At 41.8% G+C, this 16,751-nt stretch overlaps 2 protein-coding genes across 10 annotated transcripts in view; one reads left to right on the plus strand and one right to left on the minus strand.

Moving 5' to 3' along the window:
• DOCK1 (dedicator of cytokinesis 1) overlaps positions 1–16,751 on the minus strand; it is a 702,192-nt gene that overhangs the window by 338,556 nt on the left and 346,885 nt on the right. The window lies entirely within an intron of this gene.
• INSYN2A (inhibitory synaptic factor 2A) overlaps positions 12,476–16,751 on the plus strand; it is a 93,854-nt gene continuing 89,578 nt past the window's right edge. For 4 of the 8 annotated variants that reach the window (XM_061635678.1, XM_061635682.1, XM_061635683.1 and 1 more), the window contains exon 1: positions 13,309–13,350. In XM_061635678.1, coding sequence (XP_061491662.1) covers positions 13,342–13,350 — 9 coding nt within the window. In that variant the 5' untranslated portion in view covers positions 13,309–13,341. Of the gene's footprint in view, positions 12,750–13,070; positions 13,216–13,308; positions 13,351–14,712; positions 14,909–16,751 lie in introns of those variants that run through there. The other 4 variants (XR_009763995.1, XM_061635680.1, XM_061635679.1 and 1 more) reach the window with 4 other exon arrangements.

Consider the following 16,751-nt stretch of genomic DNA (forward strand, 5'->3'; position numbering starts at 1 on the left):
CCTTTTTGCCTCTGGTGAGTTCACCTATAACAATGCTGTGCATGCGACCATGCAACAAACCCCGTTATTTGCTAATCTAGGATACCACCCCGGGCGTTTGCCACCCCACGTGTCAATCCGGCCATCCCAGCAGCAGAGGACTTTGTGCAAGAACTTCAGGCTATGCAGCAGCTTTTGAAGGAGCAACTAGAGCAGGTGAAGGAGAACTACAAGAGGGTTACGGATCAACATTGTCAAGAGGGGGCTCCGATCCGAGTGGGGGACAGAATGTGGCTGTCTACGAGTTACTTGCCAACACAGGGATGTTGTCATAAATTAGAGGATTGCAGGGTGCGACCCTTTGAAGTGGAGGCACAAATCAATCCAGTAACCTTCCGTCTGAAACTGCCTTCCATCTTCAAGAATCACCCCATGTTTCATCACTCCTTGCTGATGCCAGAACACCCCCCAGATCCTCACAGAGTGCCAGAGGAGCCGTTACTTCCTCTCATCGTGCATGGCCAGGAGGAATACGAAGTGGAACAGATTTTGGACTCGTGGAAGCGCTGGGGAAAACACCAGTATCTAATTCAATGGAAGGGCTACGATCCATCGGAACGCTCTTGGGAAGCAGCGGATGGTGTTCATGCGCCAGACTTGGTGAGGGAATTCCATGATGCCTACCTGGAGAAGCCCAAACCCAGCGGGTGGAAGGGAATGGTGCATGGGGGGGGAATGATGTTGAGCCCCAACTATCCCAAGCGCATCTGGTAGAGTGGGCAGAGGAGGATGGGATTTCTGAGAGCTTTCAAGGAGGGGGGAGTGCTAGCAGCCCTCTAGCTTCCCTGGACAATCCCCCGGGTGACCTAGACCCCACTCCACCTGAAGGTGCCTTGCCACCTGCAAGCGCTCCACCAGAGCTGTTGGAGAGCGATCTTGTGCGCATGCACCAACTCCACTCCCCCAGGACTCCCTGCCTGGACCTTCAAAAGTTTCCCCGCCAACTTGCTCCCTGCCTCCTGAATTTGAGTCGGCACCTAGCGAGCCTTTACTCTCCGAAGAGCAGTCAGAGGCTTGCCCCACACGAGATGACGCAAGAGGCGGGACAGTCAGAAGGTGGAACCACACAGGAGTCAGAGATTATGGGCGAAGACCTTCCCTACTTAAGGCAGCGCCCCCCGGTTGAGGTGCCGAGTCAACTTACTCCACACGCCACAGAGAATGCTTAGTTAGCATAGTTAGCATCAGTAGTGAGCCAGCCTAGTTAGGTCTATGAAACGCGCTGCTGTTGTTGTAACTGTGACTCTAATAAGTAAGAATTAGTGCCAGTCTCACCTCCATCTCCTGTGTCGAGCTCTGGGCAGGACAAAAATATTCATGGAACTGGATATTCATGGATGGAATCTGGTTCTGTGACGAGTCATTCATTAGCAGAAAGCCATCTTAGGACTAGATGTGCAGCAAAATGAAGTGGCAGAGGGCTATTAACTAGTAGCCCTCCAGATGCTGTTGCACTTTGACCCAGCTCAGCCCCAGGCACTACAGCTAATGGTCTAGGATGATGAGAGCTGTAGTTCAACAACATCCGGACAGAGAGCACTATACCTGAACTTCAGGCTGCATTTTTTTTTAATGCTCACCTATGTACAAAATTTCCTGTATGTAAACACACACACACACAAGTAAGACTTTAACCCAGTGTGCAAAGTTTCTACTTACAAGGTGTTTTGATTTTTGATTACTATTTTTACACAGGAAAGCATATCTCCACTACCACACTGTCTGAAGTGCCACAGTCCATTTCACCACCTAATTTCTACTGCTTCTGCTGCATGCATAGACCAAGTCTTCATCTCCTTACACAGCTCTTTTCTGCAATGTCTTTTATGTGTGCTCTCAACTATACCACAACATGTAATCTTAACAGTCCCTACAACATAATATAATAAAAATATGTTTGCATTTGTTCTCATGGAGCAAATTAGGAAGGTTTATTACTGAAACGGTCAAAATATGCTGAAATGGAAAATGGGACTGTAAAAGTTACAGATCATCAGTAATGGTGACTAGCTAAATGGTTGCTCAAGTGGCCTGTGTGACCAGAGCTACAGGCTATGTTCCTGCATGGCTTAAAGGCTTTAAAAACTGTATAGTATGTTTTCATTTTTATAGCAACTAATTATTGTACACTCATGGCTAGGATTAGCATATTTAACAAAACATAGAAAATTTGACTAAAACCATGATTTGAACCAGACCTAACAGGTATAATGCCCAGCAACCAGACTTGTGCAGAAGCTTCCCCCCATACACCTGTAGGGTCACCTTATTATGTCATGAGTTATGATTTCAGACATATGCTGTCACCACCTATACAGCAGACTTTTTTTTAACCCCTACAGGAGATACATATGGAGAAAGTGGTTTCTGTTATGGAACAACAGACCTGGAATTATAGACCCAAGCAAAAGTATGATAGTGTTACCACTGAGTCAGAAACATGGAAATTTTAAAAATACATAGGGTTATATCCAACTCTGCACTTGAGGAATTCTACTTATGCAACAAGATTTCCCCTTCCTATTCAATCCCTGCACCCCTTCAAAGTTTGCTCCAGATGGCCCTCAAACCCTCTTGACCATATTTTGAAGGTGTGCAGGGGGCTGCAGGGAGCACTGTTGAATATGATGCAAAAATAATAAATATTATTAATGTTTACTGCTAAGTAAATCTTACTGTTTTACGGCTTAATCCCTAGTGTTAGCGTATTGAGGTTGCAGGCTGAAAATATTAAATACCCCAACTGCACAAAATAGTTTAGCATAAAAGGATACGAAATACTGCCCAATCTTTATTAATCTACTATAAACCACCAAGAGATCTACTGGAAATCCAGCTGTTACCTTCTGCCCAGAGCTTGGAAGTAACTAGTTACAAGTAACAAATTACTTGTAATTCATTACTTTTTTGAGTAACAAGTGGGTAATTCCTTTACATTTTGATTGTAATAGAACTAGGTGTAACTTTACTACTTTTGTGGAATAATTGTAACGTTTCCAGAATTACTTTTGGACATTACTTGGGGGGGAGCAGGGGAAGTCTTCTGCTCCTCTGATTTGTGGATGAAAATCATGTGCCTCAAACTAGGCTTCTGTGCAGTGTCACTCTTTCCTCATGCTCTGTGGATGGGCAGGAGGTGATGAGGGAGGAGGCGGAGAGTGAGACGGGTGGAATGGAGAAAACATTTTTTTAAAAAAACAGATAGTGGTGGTATGGAGGGGAGGGGAAAAGGATCCGGAGGTCAAGAACATGGGTAAATGTGCTGCATTTGCAGTATTGTAACTTTTTTGCATCTCAGGAGACAATGTTTGCTTGAGTGAGTGTTCCTTAGTTGGTGGCAGGGCAGGGTCTGGGAGGTGATTAAGTGAGAGAGATTATGCTTGCTGGCTGAGTAGGGGGGGGTTGCACTTGGTTTGGCGTGCAAAGATCTGAGTAGTGGCCTCAGCCTCCCTCCCCGCCACCCTTACCAGCAGAGAGACCACCACTGCTATCTTATGAATAAAAATAATTATTCTATTACCTCTGTATGTGTTTGTTTATTTTTAATGTTGTTTAAGGCTACTTAGATGTGCAGCAGCCAAGGCTAGCACCCTGTAGGTTTTTTTTAAAGTAACTGAAATGTAATTGTAGTGATTACTTTGGAGGAAAAGTAAAGTAATCAGTTACTTTCAGAGCAATTGTAATTGTAACGGTAATTACTACTTTTTTTGTGCCATGTAACTGTAACTGTAATTTATTACTTTTTAAAAGTAATCTTCCAAGCTCTGCTTCTGCCCACTGCTGATCTTAGCAATATGGAGCTGTACTTGTTATGGCATCTCTCAGCATTCATTTATTTATTAGATGAATTTAATTCTGATAAACTGAGTGGCTCTAAGCCAGCAAAAACCTCCTTCACTAAATCTTAGTATTTATGCCAGGTTCTGTTTATTACTAGTAGTATTTTGGCCAATGAGAGAATACATCCCCTGACACAGCACCATAGCTCCACACCAAAGAAGTCACTAATAGCTGCCTAATGACAGTGCCAGGAGCCTTAAATTAGGTTCTCTGAGCTATTCTGCCTGCACAGAGACTGACAGTATCAAGTAATTAGTGAAAAATCCTAATTTTGATTGCACATTTTACAAAGTAATTGACAACTGACCAACCAGTCTACCAATAATGTTAAAGAAAGGCAATATAATTAACCATTGATGAATCCAAACCGTAGTGATACTGTGTAATTCAGAAAGGTGTCCAAGATAACACCTGTGCCATCCCCCATTCCAACTGCAGACAGACTGAAAAATATTTGAGCCGGGAACTATGCCACAAAAGTACTGCAGAAAACAAGCCAACTGCTTATTTAACATCAGCAATTCAGCAATATGAAAATAATTGCTTTCAACAGAACATCTAATGATGTTGCTGGTCCCAGGTGATTACAGAAATGAACAGCCAAACACAGTTCATATTTGAAACAAAACTCTCTCTCTTCCCAATTTAAAGAAATGAAAGTTCTTAACATGAAATCAGGATGACCCTAGTGCAACTGGAGTAACCTAGATAATATTGTAATGCCTGTAATTACACCCACTTGGTCAGAATGGATCAAACTGTATTAGCTTGCAAGTATTAAGTGTTCAAAGTAAGACTAACAAGCACTAAATATCAATCATTTTGATAGAAATAAAATATACTGTCACCATTTGATATTGGTAGCTGGCTAATTTAGATTATCTGGAAAATTAGAAACGTCAATCACAAATGACGATACGTATATGACAACTTTACTACATCTGATATCTACAAGTGAAGTACTGACAAATCTAGTTGCCCCCAGCTGAGGTAACAAAAGGTTTCCTTCCCTTCATTTAGGGACAGAAAGGACTGTCACAACTAGATGGACATGATATTTGTTTAAAAAATCACTGGGGCACTCCATTTTGCTTCACATTTGACATTGTTCATATATTTGGAATTGGAAGAAATGTTTCCTTCATTTTAAATTGGCAAGTGTCACTGAACACTTACTGTGTTTTCCAGTTTGGCTAACTTGAGGTATATCGTAGGGAAAGCATTATAGACTGCAAGAGTTAATACATAGAGGGACTTTGTTTTTGTTTTTGTTAGAGGTTTCTGTCTTATTGGGAATGAGAGAGGGGGACAGAAAGGATTAGACCTTTCCAGTCTTATGATTCAGTGGAATTTCTATATATCCAACTCTCACTATTGTTTTGTGTGTATCCATGTGTGTGAGAGACCTGGTTTATATATAACACTAAGCCAAACCATATGAGAGCATGAATGAGCAAATGTGTGGGCTCCCGGAGAAAAGATTGTGGACACTTTGCTCCTTCTCCAGTCCTGCCTTTAGCTAAGCCATGGACTGACGTAGTATTACATCTGAACCCAGGCTCATGTTTTATCTTGCTCCAGACAAACCAAAACCTGTAGCCAAGGTTTGTTCAATAGTTTACAGCTAATGGTTTGTCTGGGGAGATTAACCAAGAGCCTGGGTTCAGGCATAATGCTAAGCCAAATCATGGCTTAGCGCACAGCAGCAAGAGGACAGGAAGAGAAGCAAAGCAGCCACATTAGTCTCTCCAGGAGTCTGCATGTTTGCTTGTTTGTGCAATGGTTTGATTTAATGTTATGAGCAAACTGTACCTGTGTGTGTAATAAACACACAAAAAACTCACACACTTGAAATAACACTCTGGTAGTCACCATAGGGTATTATATTGGAGCAGTGGGATAGAGTCTCAAGGAGTCCGTGAAATATTCCATGTTACACCTTTTCTGTTATAAAAGCAGTGCTCAATCAAGCTCTCCATGGATTTGGCATCCCACTCTAATCTTTCTGGCCTTATTTCCCATTGTAGGCCCTGTCTGTTACCATTACCCCATTTCTAGCACTACCACTTTCAGCTGTTTGAGATTCTCTTGCTCCCTTACAGAACTTCATCCCTCCTCCCTTGCTGGCCCTTGTTCCTGGAACTCCCCCCCCGAACACTGTGGTGGTGCCACTTTTCCTTCATGTCTCCCCCAAAATTGAACTTGCCTCTGAAGCCTGTGGATTAAAACGTATGCCTCCTACATGCACTGTAAGTGTGAAGGGCTCGACATGATAACTGGGGAGTGAATCTGTACTGCCGTCCCCATGTCTGAGAATCCATGGCTTCCCTTGGTCCTCGGCCCTTCCAAGCATTAGATATGGATGTATGCAAGGGAGAAGCCAATGTGTGTAGACTCTAGGCCAGTAGGCTTTCTCAAGAGCTGGAATCCTGTGCAGTCAAGGATTCATCTCCCAAGGAAGTCTAAAACACATATAGGTTTTCTCACTGTCGACACATGAATGTCAGGGAAAGCTCTGTGACATCAGGTGCTGCCTCACTCCCTACTAATGCTGTTAGGATGCTTTCATGAAGGGGATTTTAGTCTTGCCTCAAACTGTATTGCAGACATGCAAATAGGTTTGTATACATCCCATTACCCTTAAGCTTTCACTTTCTCCTCTCTCCTCCACTCAGAATTGTAGAATGTAAACAAATCTGGGAAGGAAACTAACATTTAATTTATAAACTAATCTTGGGAGAGACCTGTTTTTGTTTTTATTATTATTATTATTACTACTACTACTACCACCACCGCCACCAAGATACTCTGCAAAGTATCTGCAAAGTATACTGGTTAATAATAATAATAAAACAGCACCATTAACAGAAAAATCTCATCCATGTACACAAGTTTTTACAAAAGCTACTTCACCAAGAATTATTTAATATTTTCCCAAGAACACTTGGTAAATAACACTTTACCAAGAACTATTTAATAGTTACAATCCAATTGGTAAAAATAGTTTTTCCTAATACTTTTCCATTTTAATTAGTCTGATTTAGCACTAAACAACCTTCCTCTTTATCATAAAAAGTGAAAATGGCACAAATTTCTCCATTATTATTTTGCTCCTAATGTGAGTTAGAGAGAAACTGTATAATCTGAGTTATAATACTGCTCAAAATCTAGGAAGAACAAAGAACAAAACAAAGACAATGATGCAATACAATTACTATGTTCACTTACTACACATGTCCTTATTGACATATTAGTAGCATATCCCTAAAGCAGATTAAGATTAAACAGTATTAAAGGGGAAAACAAAAAAGTGATATTTCAGCTAGACAGTCCTAAGTATTGACCTGGTTTGCATAAGCCAAACTGTGGCTTATTGGGACTATGTGAACATGTGAGCTCCCAGGGCGAAGCTTGGTTAGTTACCAAGGTTTGTTCTTGGCTATAGCTTGTGGTTAGTAAGCAAACAGCTTAAACACAAGCCTGGGTTTGGATGGCACACTAAGTCAACCTTGGCTTAGCTCAGTGAGGCATGGGAGAAAAAAAGACTCCAGAGGAACAAAGCAGCTGCAAGGTCCTCCAGGAGTTCACCTGTTCATCCAGTCCTGGTAAGCCATAGTTTGGCTTATTGGGATGTGCAAGCCAAGTCAATATAATTTGGAGATATTGTTTGCCCCTTTTATATCTTCGATGTGCTTCTTCTGTTCTTGTTGCCAGGAAAAAGATACTATTTGGTCATAATACTCCATCACTTCTTTAGTCCTGTCCAAATCCAAGAGGTGGGTGTTTTTCTAACAACTTGAGAAAGGACATCGACGATGAAGAAATCTGCAGTAGAATTCAATTATATGCCTTTATACTTCAAAGAATTTAGCAGAATGGTTGACTCAGCCATATAATCAGAAGTTAGTTATCCCTGCCGGGGAGCCCAGAAGGCATGGTGACTATCCAGCTATGAGACATTTATATGAAACAAAAGCTAAAGACAGAGAGCCAGTGTGGCGTAGTGGTTAAGGTGTTGGACTACGACCTGGGAGACCAGGGTTCGAATCCCCATGAAGCTCACTGGGTGACCTTGGGTCAGTCACTGCCTCTCAGCCTCATGAAAACCCTATTCATAGGGTCGCCATAAGTCGGAATCGACTTGAAGGCAGTACATTTACATTTTTTAAAGCTAAAGACATTCATAGGAGGGAGGAATGACGAGCCTCTCAAGGTTGCCTTGACAGACAAGAAAATTAGAGACAGTGACCAGGGTCAGTAAGTGATGGCTAAATTGTGATTTGATAGCTTATTGCAGAGTGAGATAACTGTGATATTAGACCCTGAAACTATGATTAGGAATTATAATTAACCACATGATCATCACTTGATGGGGAAGACAGCATTCTACATCCACAGGGTGACTCTTAACTATTTGTGGAAGCGAACTTAACCGTCTGTCATCTGCAGGATCTAGCCACATGGTGAGCCAAGTGTGTTGACCTGCAGATCCAGCAGCCGCTTATTCTTATCTTGCCCATGGATGGGCAAGAGCATGTGCTTAGAGTTGTAGCAGAAAACAATTCAAGCAGTGATCATAAAAAAAGCCCTCCTTGACACTTAGTTGGAATCACCTTTTTTGGGCAATGTGCTCAAGAAGGTTGTAGCAATTTAACTGCAGGCACTCTTGAAGAAAACAGATCACAGTGACCCATTCCAGTCTGACTTCATGCCCAATTTGGGGACAGAATTGGACTTGGTTGCCCTAATGGATTACCTTTTTGGGCAGAGATACAGGAGGAATTGGAGGATTTGGGCACTGTCTTACTGTGGTTCCACTTTTACTCACAGTGCTGGGTGTGGGATGCCCCAGGGCACTATTTTGTCCCCAAAGCTATTTAATATCTCTATAGAGCCACTACAGCTGCCATTAGATTTGGGGTGTGGTGTCATCATTATGCAGCTCTATTTCTCTGTTACATCTGAATCAGGACAGGCCATGCATGTTCTGAACTGGTGCTTGGATGCAGTGGTGAGTTGAATGAAAGTCAGCTGAATCTGAATCTTGGTAAGATGGAGACTTTGTGGCTGAGTGATTCCAAGGTCTGGTAGTTGGGAAGTTTGCCTGTTCTGGATGGGGCTGCACTCCCTAAAAAAACCCCACAGGAATATAGTTTGGGGTGCTCTTAGATCCATCATGATCCTTGAAGGATCAAGTGTTACTACAATGCACTGTATGTAGGGGTTTCCTTAGAAATAGATCCAGAAGCTGCACCTGGTGCAAACGGCTGCATCTAGGGTGTTATATGGGATACCTGGACATGTTCATATTACACCTGTGCTGTGGGAACTGCTTGGCTGCCAATTAGCTACCAAGTCATGTTCAAGATCTTGTTATTAACATATAAAGCCCTGAACAATTTGGGATCTGGTTAACTGAAAGGCCACCTGCCCCTATATAGACCTGGTAGATTACCAAGATCATCTGAGGAACTCTTATTAGTGGCACACTGTGTTATAGACCCCTGTGGCGGTGGCTCATAAATATGCAACTTTCTGCTGTTGCCCGTTCTTTGGAATGCTTGTGTCCACCTATTGTACAGATAGCACCATCAGTTACCTGTTTTAGAAATCTTCTGAAAGACACACTTTTTCCCCAGGATTTCCCTGATCAGTAAGCTGTCCCTGTCTTTTTATATAAAACATTGCTTTATTGCATTTTTGTACTTTTACTACTGTGTTTTGTACTGATGATATTTCTATATATATATCTGTAATATTCTATTTTTAGCTGTTATACACTGCTTAGCTATTTTTTCCCTCCTCACTCTCTTGCATGTAATGGCCTTAAATAAATAAAAGTCAACCTGTGGCATGCAATAAACATTAGCTCAAGGCATGGCAGCTGCTACCTGATGTACCCACTCTAATCAGCAAATCTACCTCTGCCCCTCCTACAGGCTCTCTCTCTTAAATACCTTTACTGCTAACAGAGGCTAATTCCTGTGTTTAGCAGACATCCAACAAGTAAGATACTATGCAACAGAAGAATTGCCCTTATGCTGCCATCTTACTGCTAATATCACAGGACATAGCACTGCATCATATCATGGAGATCACAAGAAAATAATACCAGTGGCTACACTGAGCACGGGGACTGGAATTATTCTATGAGCTGTGCCTGTGTCAAGATCATTAAAGCCAATCCTAGCTTCTCTGTGGACAAGAATGCAGTAAATCAGGTGATCAGGCTTTAAATCTAGCCCATAAATCTTCCAGCTTTTTTGCTGACCTGTTTAATGGCTGCCACTGCACAGCAGAATTTATGGTAGCTTCTGCTCCAGTGCAAAGTTTGGGCAGTTCTTGGCACCAGAAGGGACAATATGTCCCTTTGCATTAAAAATGGCAACACAGCAATGACACTATTGTGTGCTGCTACATAGCAAACAGGTACATAAACTAATTTTTATCTAAGGATAGTCTTAAAAGAGTCAGGCCTGAAACAAATCTCTGTATCCTGCATATCCAAACCACAGCTGATGATCAAAGACAAGTACTGATCTTCATCTTTGACTGATCCCACTATCCAAGCACGTGTGGGGATACCAACCCACCTGCACTCACCTTCAGGAGAAGGAGCAACTACAGGAAGCTTGGCCCCCTTCCTGCATGAAAGAACACTATGCTCCAACTTAAAGTTACCTGGAACTGCAGACCAGAAGGGAGGATCACACTGCCACCTGCAAAGTGACCTAGAGCCACTGCAAGGCTGCATGTGTGTCTCTCGGGGAAACACCACAGCAAGGAGGAGACCATTCTGGCCCCACTGAAGGGGCAGCTGCTTCAACACTTGCTTTCCTCTTCCCTTCCCATTCATTTCCCCTTTTACATTGCATCTATTAGATTGTGGGTCTCTGGGCAGGGAGTGTGTTATCTTTTAATAGATGTACAGCACTTAGAAAGTTTCAGGCACTTTGGTTACCCTCACAAGTGTTCCAGACTCAGGTTTACTTTGAAAAGGTGGCTGTGGAACCACAGTGAGTGCTCTCGAGTTCTGGAGAATACATGCTTGCACAGCCTATTCAGTTGCTGGGCTACAATGCATGAGATGTGTACCTGAATTCTTCAGACTCTTTCTGTACACCTCAGATTACCCAAGACTATGTGGTCTTCAATATACCATTGAGTGTGTGTGGCACAGTAAGCCACAGAAGAAGAAATTAAAATGATGAAAATGATGGGATTTGCATTGTTTGACATGACAAAGGTTAATAATAATAATAATAATAAAATTTTATTTTTGAGTCGCCTATCTGTCTGAGTAAACGGACACTCTAGGCGAGGTTAAGAAAGTGGATGGCTCTATAAACGCCTACGCTATTAATTTATCACAGAAGAGGAAGTACAGACAATGCATGAAGAGAAAAGGTGGATTCAACCGGCCTCTGGATTTTATTGCCTAATATCTGTACTTGTTACACATGAAAAATGACTTTGCTCTAGTCCCTTAATTCTCTTAACAGCAAAACCTGTGGCTAAGAGGATCCCAACTTCTTCCCACACAAAATGTGCGTTCTCATTTGTGGACAGTCCACGAAAGGCAGTTTATAAAGTTAAAATAATAGTAACACATTTGAGAAAACTAAACTATGTATTGAGAACAAAACTGAATTTCTAGTTTAAAAAAACATACAGGCATATAAAAACTCCATGCCTCCCGAAGAACCCAAATTCTACAGGCAGAGTTAATACTTGCATTCGTTTAACTAATCTTCCCAATTTATTCAAAGTGCACAATGTACTACATGGAAACCTATACATATCAAGTTAGTAATATTAAGCTACAGTCATAAACACACTTATTACTAAGTCCCACTGAATTTGGTTAGATTTACACCTTAAGTAACCTTGCTGCCTATGTCAGCAAAGTCCTACTAGAAAATTAACAGACATCTGGGATGGTTTATTCAATTGTGCAATTTACCGACTTTTGAGATTTTTTTACAAATAAAAGAATTCCTGATTATTTTTTACACAAAATGTATATAATTGGTGGAGAAACACTGCCCCTACCCCAGTGTTTCTGTTGTATCCAAGACAGATAAAACTCAGTCCTTGAGCATAAAATAACCGTACTGAAAAATTTGTAGCAGCTACCCAACCTCCCAACCCCGCATCTGGTACTACGGAAGGCTCCTTCCAGGTCACATTACTTCAGCCAAGCAGGTTCAGCTCCAGCATTTTTAAAAAGAAAATACTACCAAAACAACCCCCCCAAATTAACTACTGGCTGTTTTGCTCTTTATAGCCCAACAACCTATACAGATTCAAGTTACAACCAAAAATGCTGATTGAGCTGTACTCCTCTTCCCGATTAATCCTCGAGATATATAGCAGTACGCTGGCCTGGAACCAGGAAATGCATTTAAACTGCACTGAGAGGGGAAAAAAATTGGGAGAGAGAGAGAACCAAGAGCCATCCTGTAAAGATTTCCCCTCTCCCCTCCTCTAATTTCCAAGATGATCAACCAGCCAATCTATGTTCCTTCCTCTTTCGACGAGAGCCTATTATTTGAAGCACAGCATGCTAAACTCAACAAGTTCCTGGTCGCAGCCAGCCTGCCTGCCTGCCCTGTCTGCCTGCGAGGGAACACGAGAACTCTCCCTAGCGGAGAGCCAGCGCCAGTTCCCGTCTCCGCTCCGGCGAGATACACACAGGCACGCACGCACTCACACGCACACACGCCACAAGCGCCAGCAAAACAGCATGCGCTCCCCTTTCTCTCGTGCGTTCCCAGAAAGTAGGAGGGAACTGAGCTTGCCCGAAGCCTCTGCCTGCAAGCCGGGAGGACTATAGAGAATGCTTCCAAGTGAACCGATCGGGAAGCCAGGTTTGAGTCGGGGGCTGCTGAAAGGATCCCCGCCATCCTTTTCTTCGCCTACCGTCCCATAGCAACCTCCTTCTCCCCACCCACCCCCCTTTTATCGTATCCGAGATCTCATTGAAGGCATTGAATTGCAGTAACTGAGGACATTTTCAGCACTGCGCGGCTTCTGCTGCTATTCTGACAATTGCTTCTCATAGTGACGGCTGAATTCATGTTTCGCTACGAAATCTAAGGAGGAAGAGGAGGCAGTGGTGGGGCGGGGGTGCTGGTGGTGGTTGACAGCGGTGACCAAATCTTCAGGAAGCATATTTTTTTTCTTTAAAGAAAATCCCTTTGGTGTTATCTTGCAGCAGATGCTCTTACAAGAGTGGATCGTTGCTCTGCAAGCTTGCAGAAGTGAGCTGGGAGAGATGCATCATCGCAAAGGAACTGCACAGACCTTTACTTATTTGTAAGGAAGCGTAAAAAGGTAAGCATCGCACAGCAAATCAGCTCAGATTTTGTGCGGAAACTACCCCTCCCCCCAAAAAAAAACTGCCTGTCCAGAGGGATCAGAATCCTCCGAAGCCTCAGCATCTCGCTGGAAAGAGGCTTCATGCAAAGAGTGAGTTACCATGGCTGCCTAATTAAAACTTCATTGGGAGAAGTGTGAGCAAATATGCAAAACGTATTTTTTTTTTTTAAAAGGAGGATGTGGGGGGAGAAAGTCGTGTTATGCAATAGTACGCGGCTGCTTGGTAACGCGATTGCATCTTATAAGTTTCACGACAGTAAGGCGGGAGGCAGGGTGGGAGAGAGACGGCTGGGAGAACATCACTTCACGTGTCCCAGAATTTAAGCGTTCTAGAAAAACAACGAAACCCTCGGCCGATGGTTGTTAGACGAAACTACTAAAGTGCTCAGGTTAAGGTGTTGCTGTTTCCCGTGGTGGTGGGGGTTATCAACCAACTACTCCAGGCAGTTGTCTCTAAAGAAGATAGTCCCCATCACAGTCACCCAACCATCCTTAGTGAAGAGACTAATTAGATTTGCTGCTGATCTGCAGGATAATGGAGGAATACTACAAGCAGATTTCCTTGCCAGTAACTTGCAGCGCAGCAGAGTACTCATAGCCACCCCCAAACCCAGTGATATTTTCTAGGTTTTGAAGCTTCTTGGCTTTTGGAAGGAAAATGTGCTGCTCTGAAAATAACTGATTTCACGCTGCACTTTCCCCACTTTCAACATGTCTAAATGGAAAGTCACTTTTAACACGTTAAACTGCACCAGAAATGCAAGACAAAGGGCAATAGCGCACATCAAGCTCCAAAGTCAAAGGGGCCGTCTCATTGGGACCTTGCGTCCTGCTGCCTCATGCGGGCGGGAGGGTGTGTGTGTTCCACCTTGCGTCTTTCGCACTCAAATAAAAATTCTCTCCTGTGACCTCAGCCTCTCTACTTAATAAAACGCTAGAGCGAGCTCCAATAATAATAGGGCAACAAAGATTGCAGCTAGCTAGCCTGGATTTGGCGGGGGGGGGGGGGCTGGAGAGTTGAAAGATAAGGCTCTGGCCATTCTCTGCGATCTGGAAAGCCCTGGAAGAAACTGCTATGCATGTATCTTATGGTTCTGTCCCAAAGGAGCAGCATTTCTCCCCCACTGTCTGTACTATAAAGCTAGACTAGGAGGTGAAACGGTTTAAATTCGACCTTGTCTGTCTAAACAGCTTTAATCCTACACAAGCACAGTGGAGAGTCTTTTAACTCCTTAGGAACTAGAAAGTTTGGACAGATCCATTACTCCTCCTACCCCAATCTCAGAAATTGCATTCCCTCCCACCACCAATATGCTGCTGAGACATAGTGCAAAGCAAATCAACACAGAAAGCATTGGTGTGCATATAGGATGCATTTCTTTATATTTTCGTATTCCAGTATGGATACCTTTCATATTTAGATTCTGTTTCTCCAATTCTGTGCATATTAAGGTTAACATCAAGAAACTGGATGAAAAACTACTAGCTAGAAATCACAAGATGTGGCCATTCCAGTGAATTTAAACTGCATTGATTTCCAAGTCGCAAATGTTTCAGCAGAAATACTAAGCATGAAACGAAAGAAAAGTCATGTGTATGCTAATGTTTATGAGCTTTGCTATTAAAAAGAACATAAATGAGAAAATAATGTTTGAAATGAACCTGCATTTCATTTTAGCATTTATTCTGCACTCCTGCATAAGCGGAACAAATAAATGCAAGACCATAATATTTGACTGTAGATTAATGGTTTGCTGCCTACACAGATGACATAAGTACACTGTAGGTTGTTTATGTATATTAGAATGGTATATAAGCAATACTTCCACTTGCTTAGTTTTTAAAAAAACAATCAGCATGTTGTGATATTATATTGACTTAACACATAAACTTGCACTATAAAGATTTCAGAGTGGAATGGATATCATTGGAACCTTAATTAAAAATTGTATGAAGGCATCCTCTCAATTTTTTAAAAAAAGTATGAACAAAATGAACAGCTTCTTGTTTCAAGAAATCAGTACATCTTAGTCATAAATATGCAAAAGGATAGCCATTTGAACAATAGGAATAATCAATAAAGAATCCATTAGTTACTGATCTGGAAGAAAAGCATTTAAACTGCTTAACATTCAGTACACAGGTTTGTACATTAAGCTAGCAATCAACCACTCTTACAGAACCATCTCTGCATTTTGGAAGTTAACTATTTCACAGATGGACTGATGTGAAAACGAGAAATCAGGAAAAACTAAACTGAATTCAACTACTGATTAAAAAGGGCCCAAACCACCAGTGGCAGAGCATGTGAGCAACAGCAATGATGAGTGGTTACCGCTGGAGATGTAAATTAGTGAGCTGAGGGAGCAAAGGGGGGGAAATATATGCTATGCTTTCTGACTAACTCTAAATGTACTTGAGCATGAAATATATGTCACATGAAATAACACAAAAATTGATTTTTTTGTAAAAGCATATATACATTCATTTATTAAAAGAATAATTACAAAGGCACTCGCATACTGGAGAGAGAACTGCAGTATATCTTGGTTTTTGCCAGTTTGGGGAAGAGTTGAAAGAAGAAACCATGAATGTAGTAGGAAACTAAAGGAAGGTTTTATCTTGCCTTAGAAACTATGAAGATCTCAGTGTTATCATGTACAAACAAACAGATGAAACTCACAATTTCTTAGAGAAAACCCTAAAAACAGTTTCATAATGCAATTTTGGAGTAGCATTAAATGTTGCTATTAAGATACACTTTATAACAATACTGAAGAATTCAGTGTTTTAATGATTATACACAGCAAGTGTAATATTAACTGTAACGCAAGAGTAACTAACCTGGAATCCAGAAAGATCTGGAAGGCCACAATTCCCACCATCCCTGACCATTGGCCATGCTGGCTGAGGATGATGGGAGTTGGAGTCCAACAACATCTGGAGGCTCATACATTCCCCATCCCTACTGTAGATAAATAAGGATGGGCTTTTTTTATTTGCATATAGCAATTTCCCAGTAATTAATGTTTCCTTGTAAACAACAGCACTTCTCAAAAATTTATTTCTCAGATTCAGAAACCCTTTTCATAATGTGTATTAAAAACACATGTAAATGGGGGCTGCAGGAATGAAAACAAAAGCTCTGTCCCCATTACTCCCCAGGAGTTAAAGGTTGACCTTCTGAAACAGGACTCCCACACATTTTAGAATCTGGAAAACAATGAGGAGAGGGAGCTAGCATACCTCTTTCCCTGCGGTGCCCTTTGCATATGAACACTTGAAGAGGGCAGCATAGCACCATAGATTCTTGTTAGCACAGCACCGGAAGTTCTTGTTCTGAACTTTGACTTCAAGCTTCAATTATTTCACATGCTATTGCCCCCTCTTGTTTTTTATTTTTAAAAAGTTTAATCAAATAAGCCTGTATAATACATTTCTCGATTACATGTTTATTACATTCATCTTTAATTATAAAAAGGAAAAACAGT

This window comes from Rhineura floridana, chromosome 7 (assembly GCF_030035675.1).
Source record: "Rhineura floridana isolate rRhiFlo1 chromosome 7, rRhiFlo1.hap2, whole genome shotgun sequence".
NCBI lineage: Eukaryota > Metazoa > Chordata > Lepidosauria > Squamata > Rhineuridae > Rhineura > Rhineura floridana.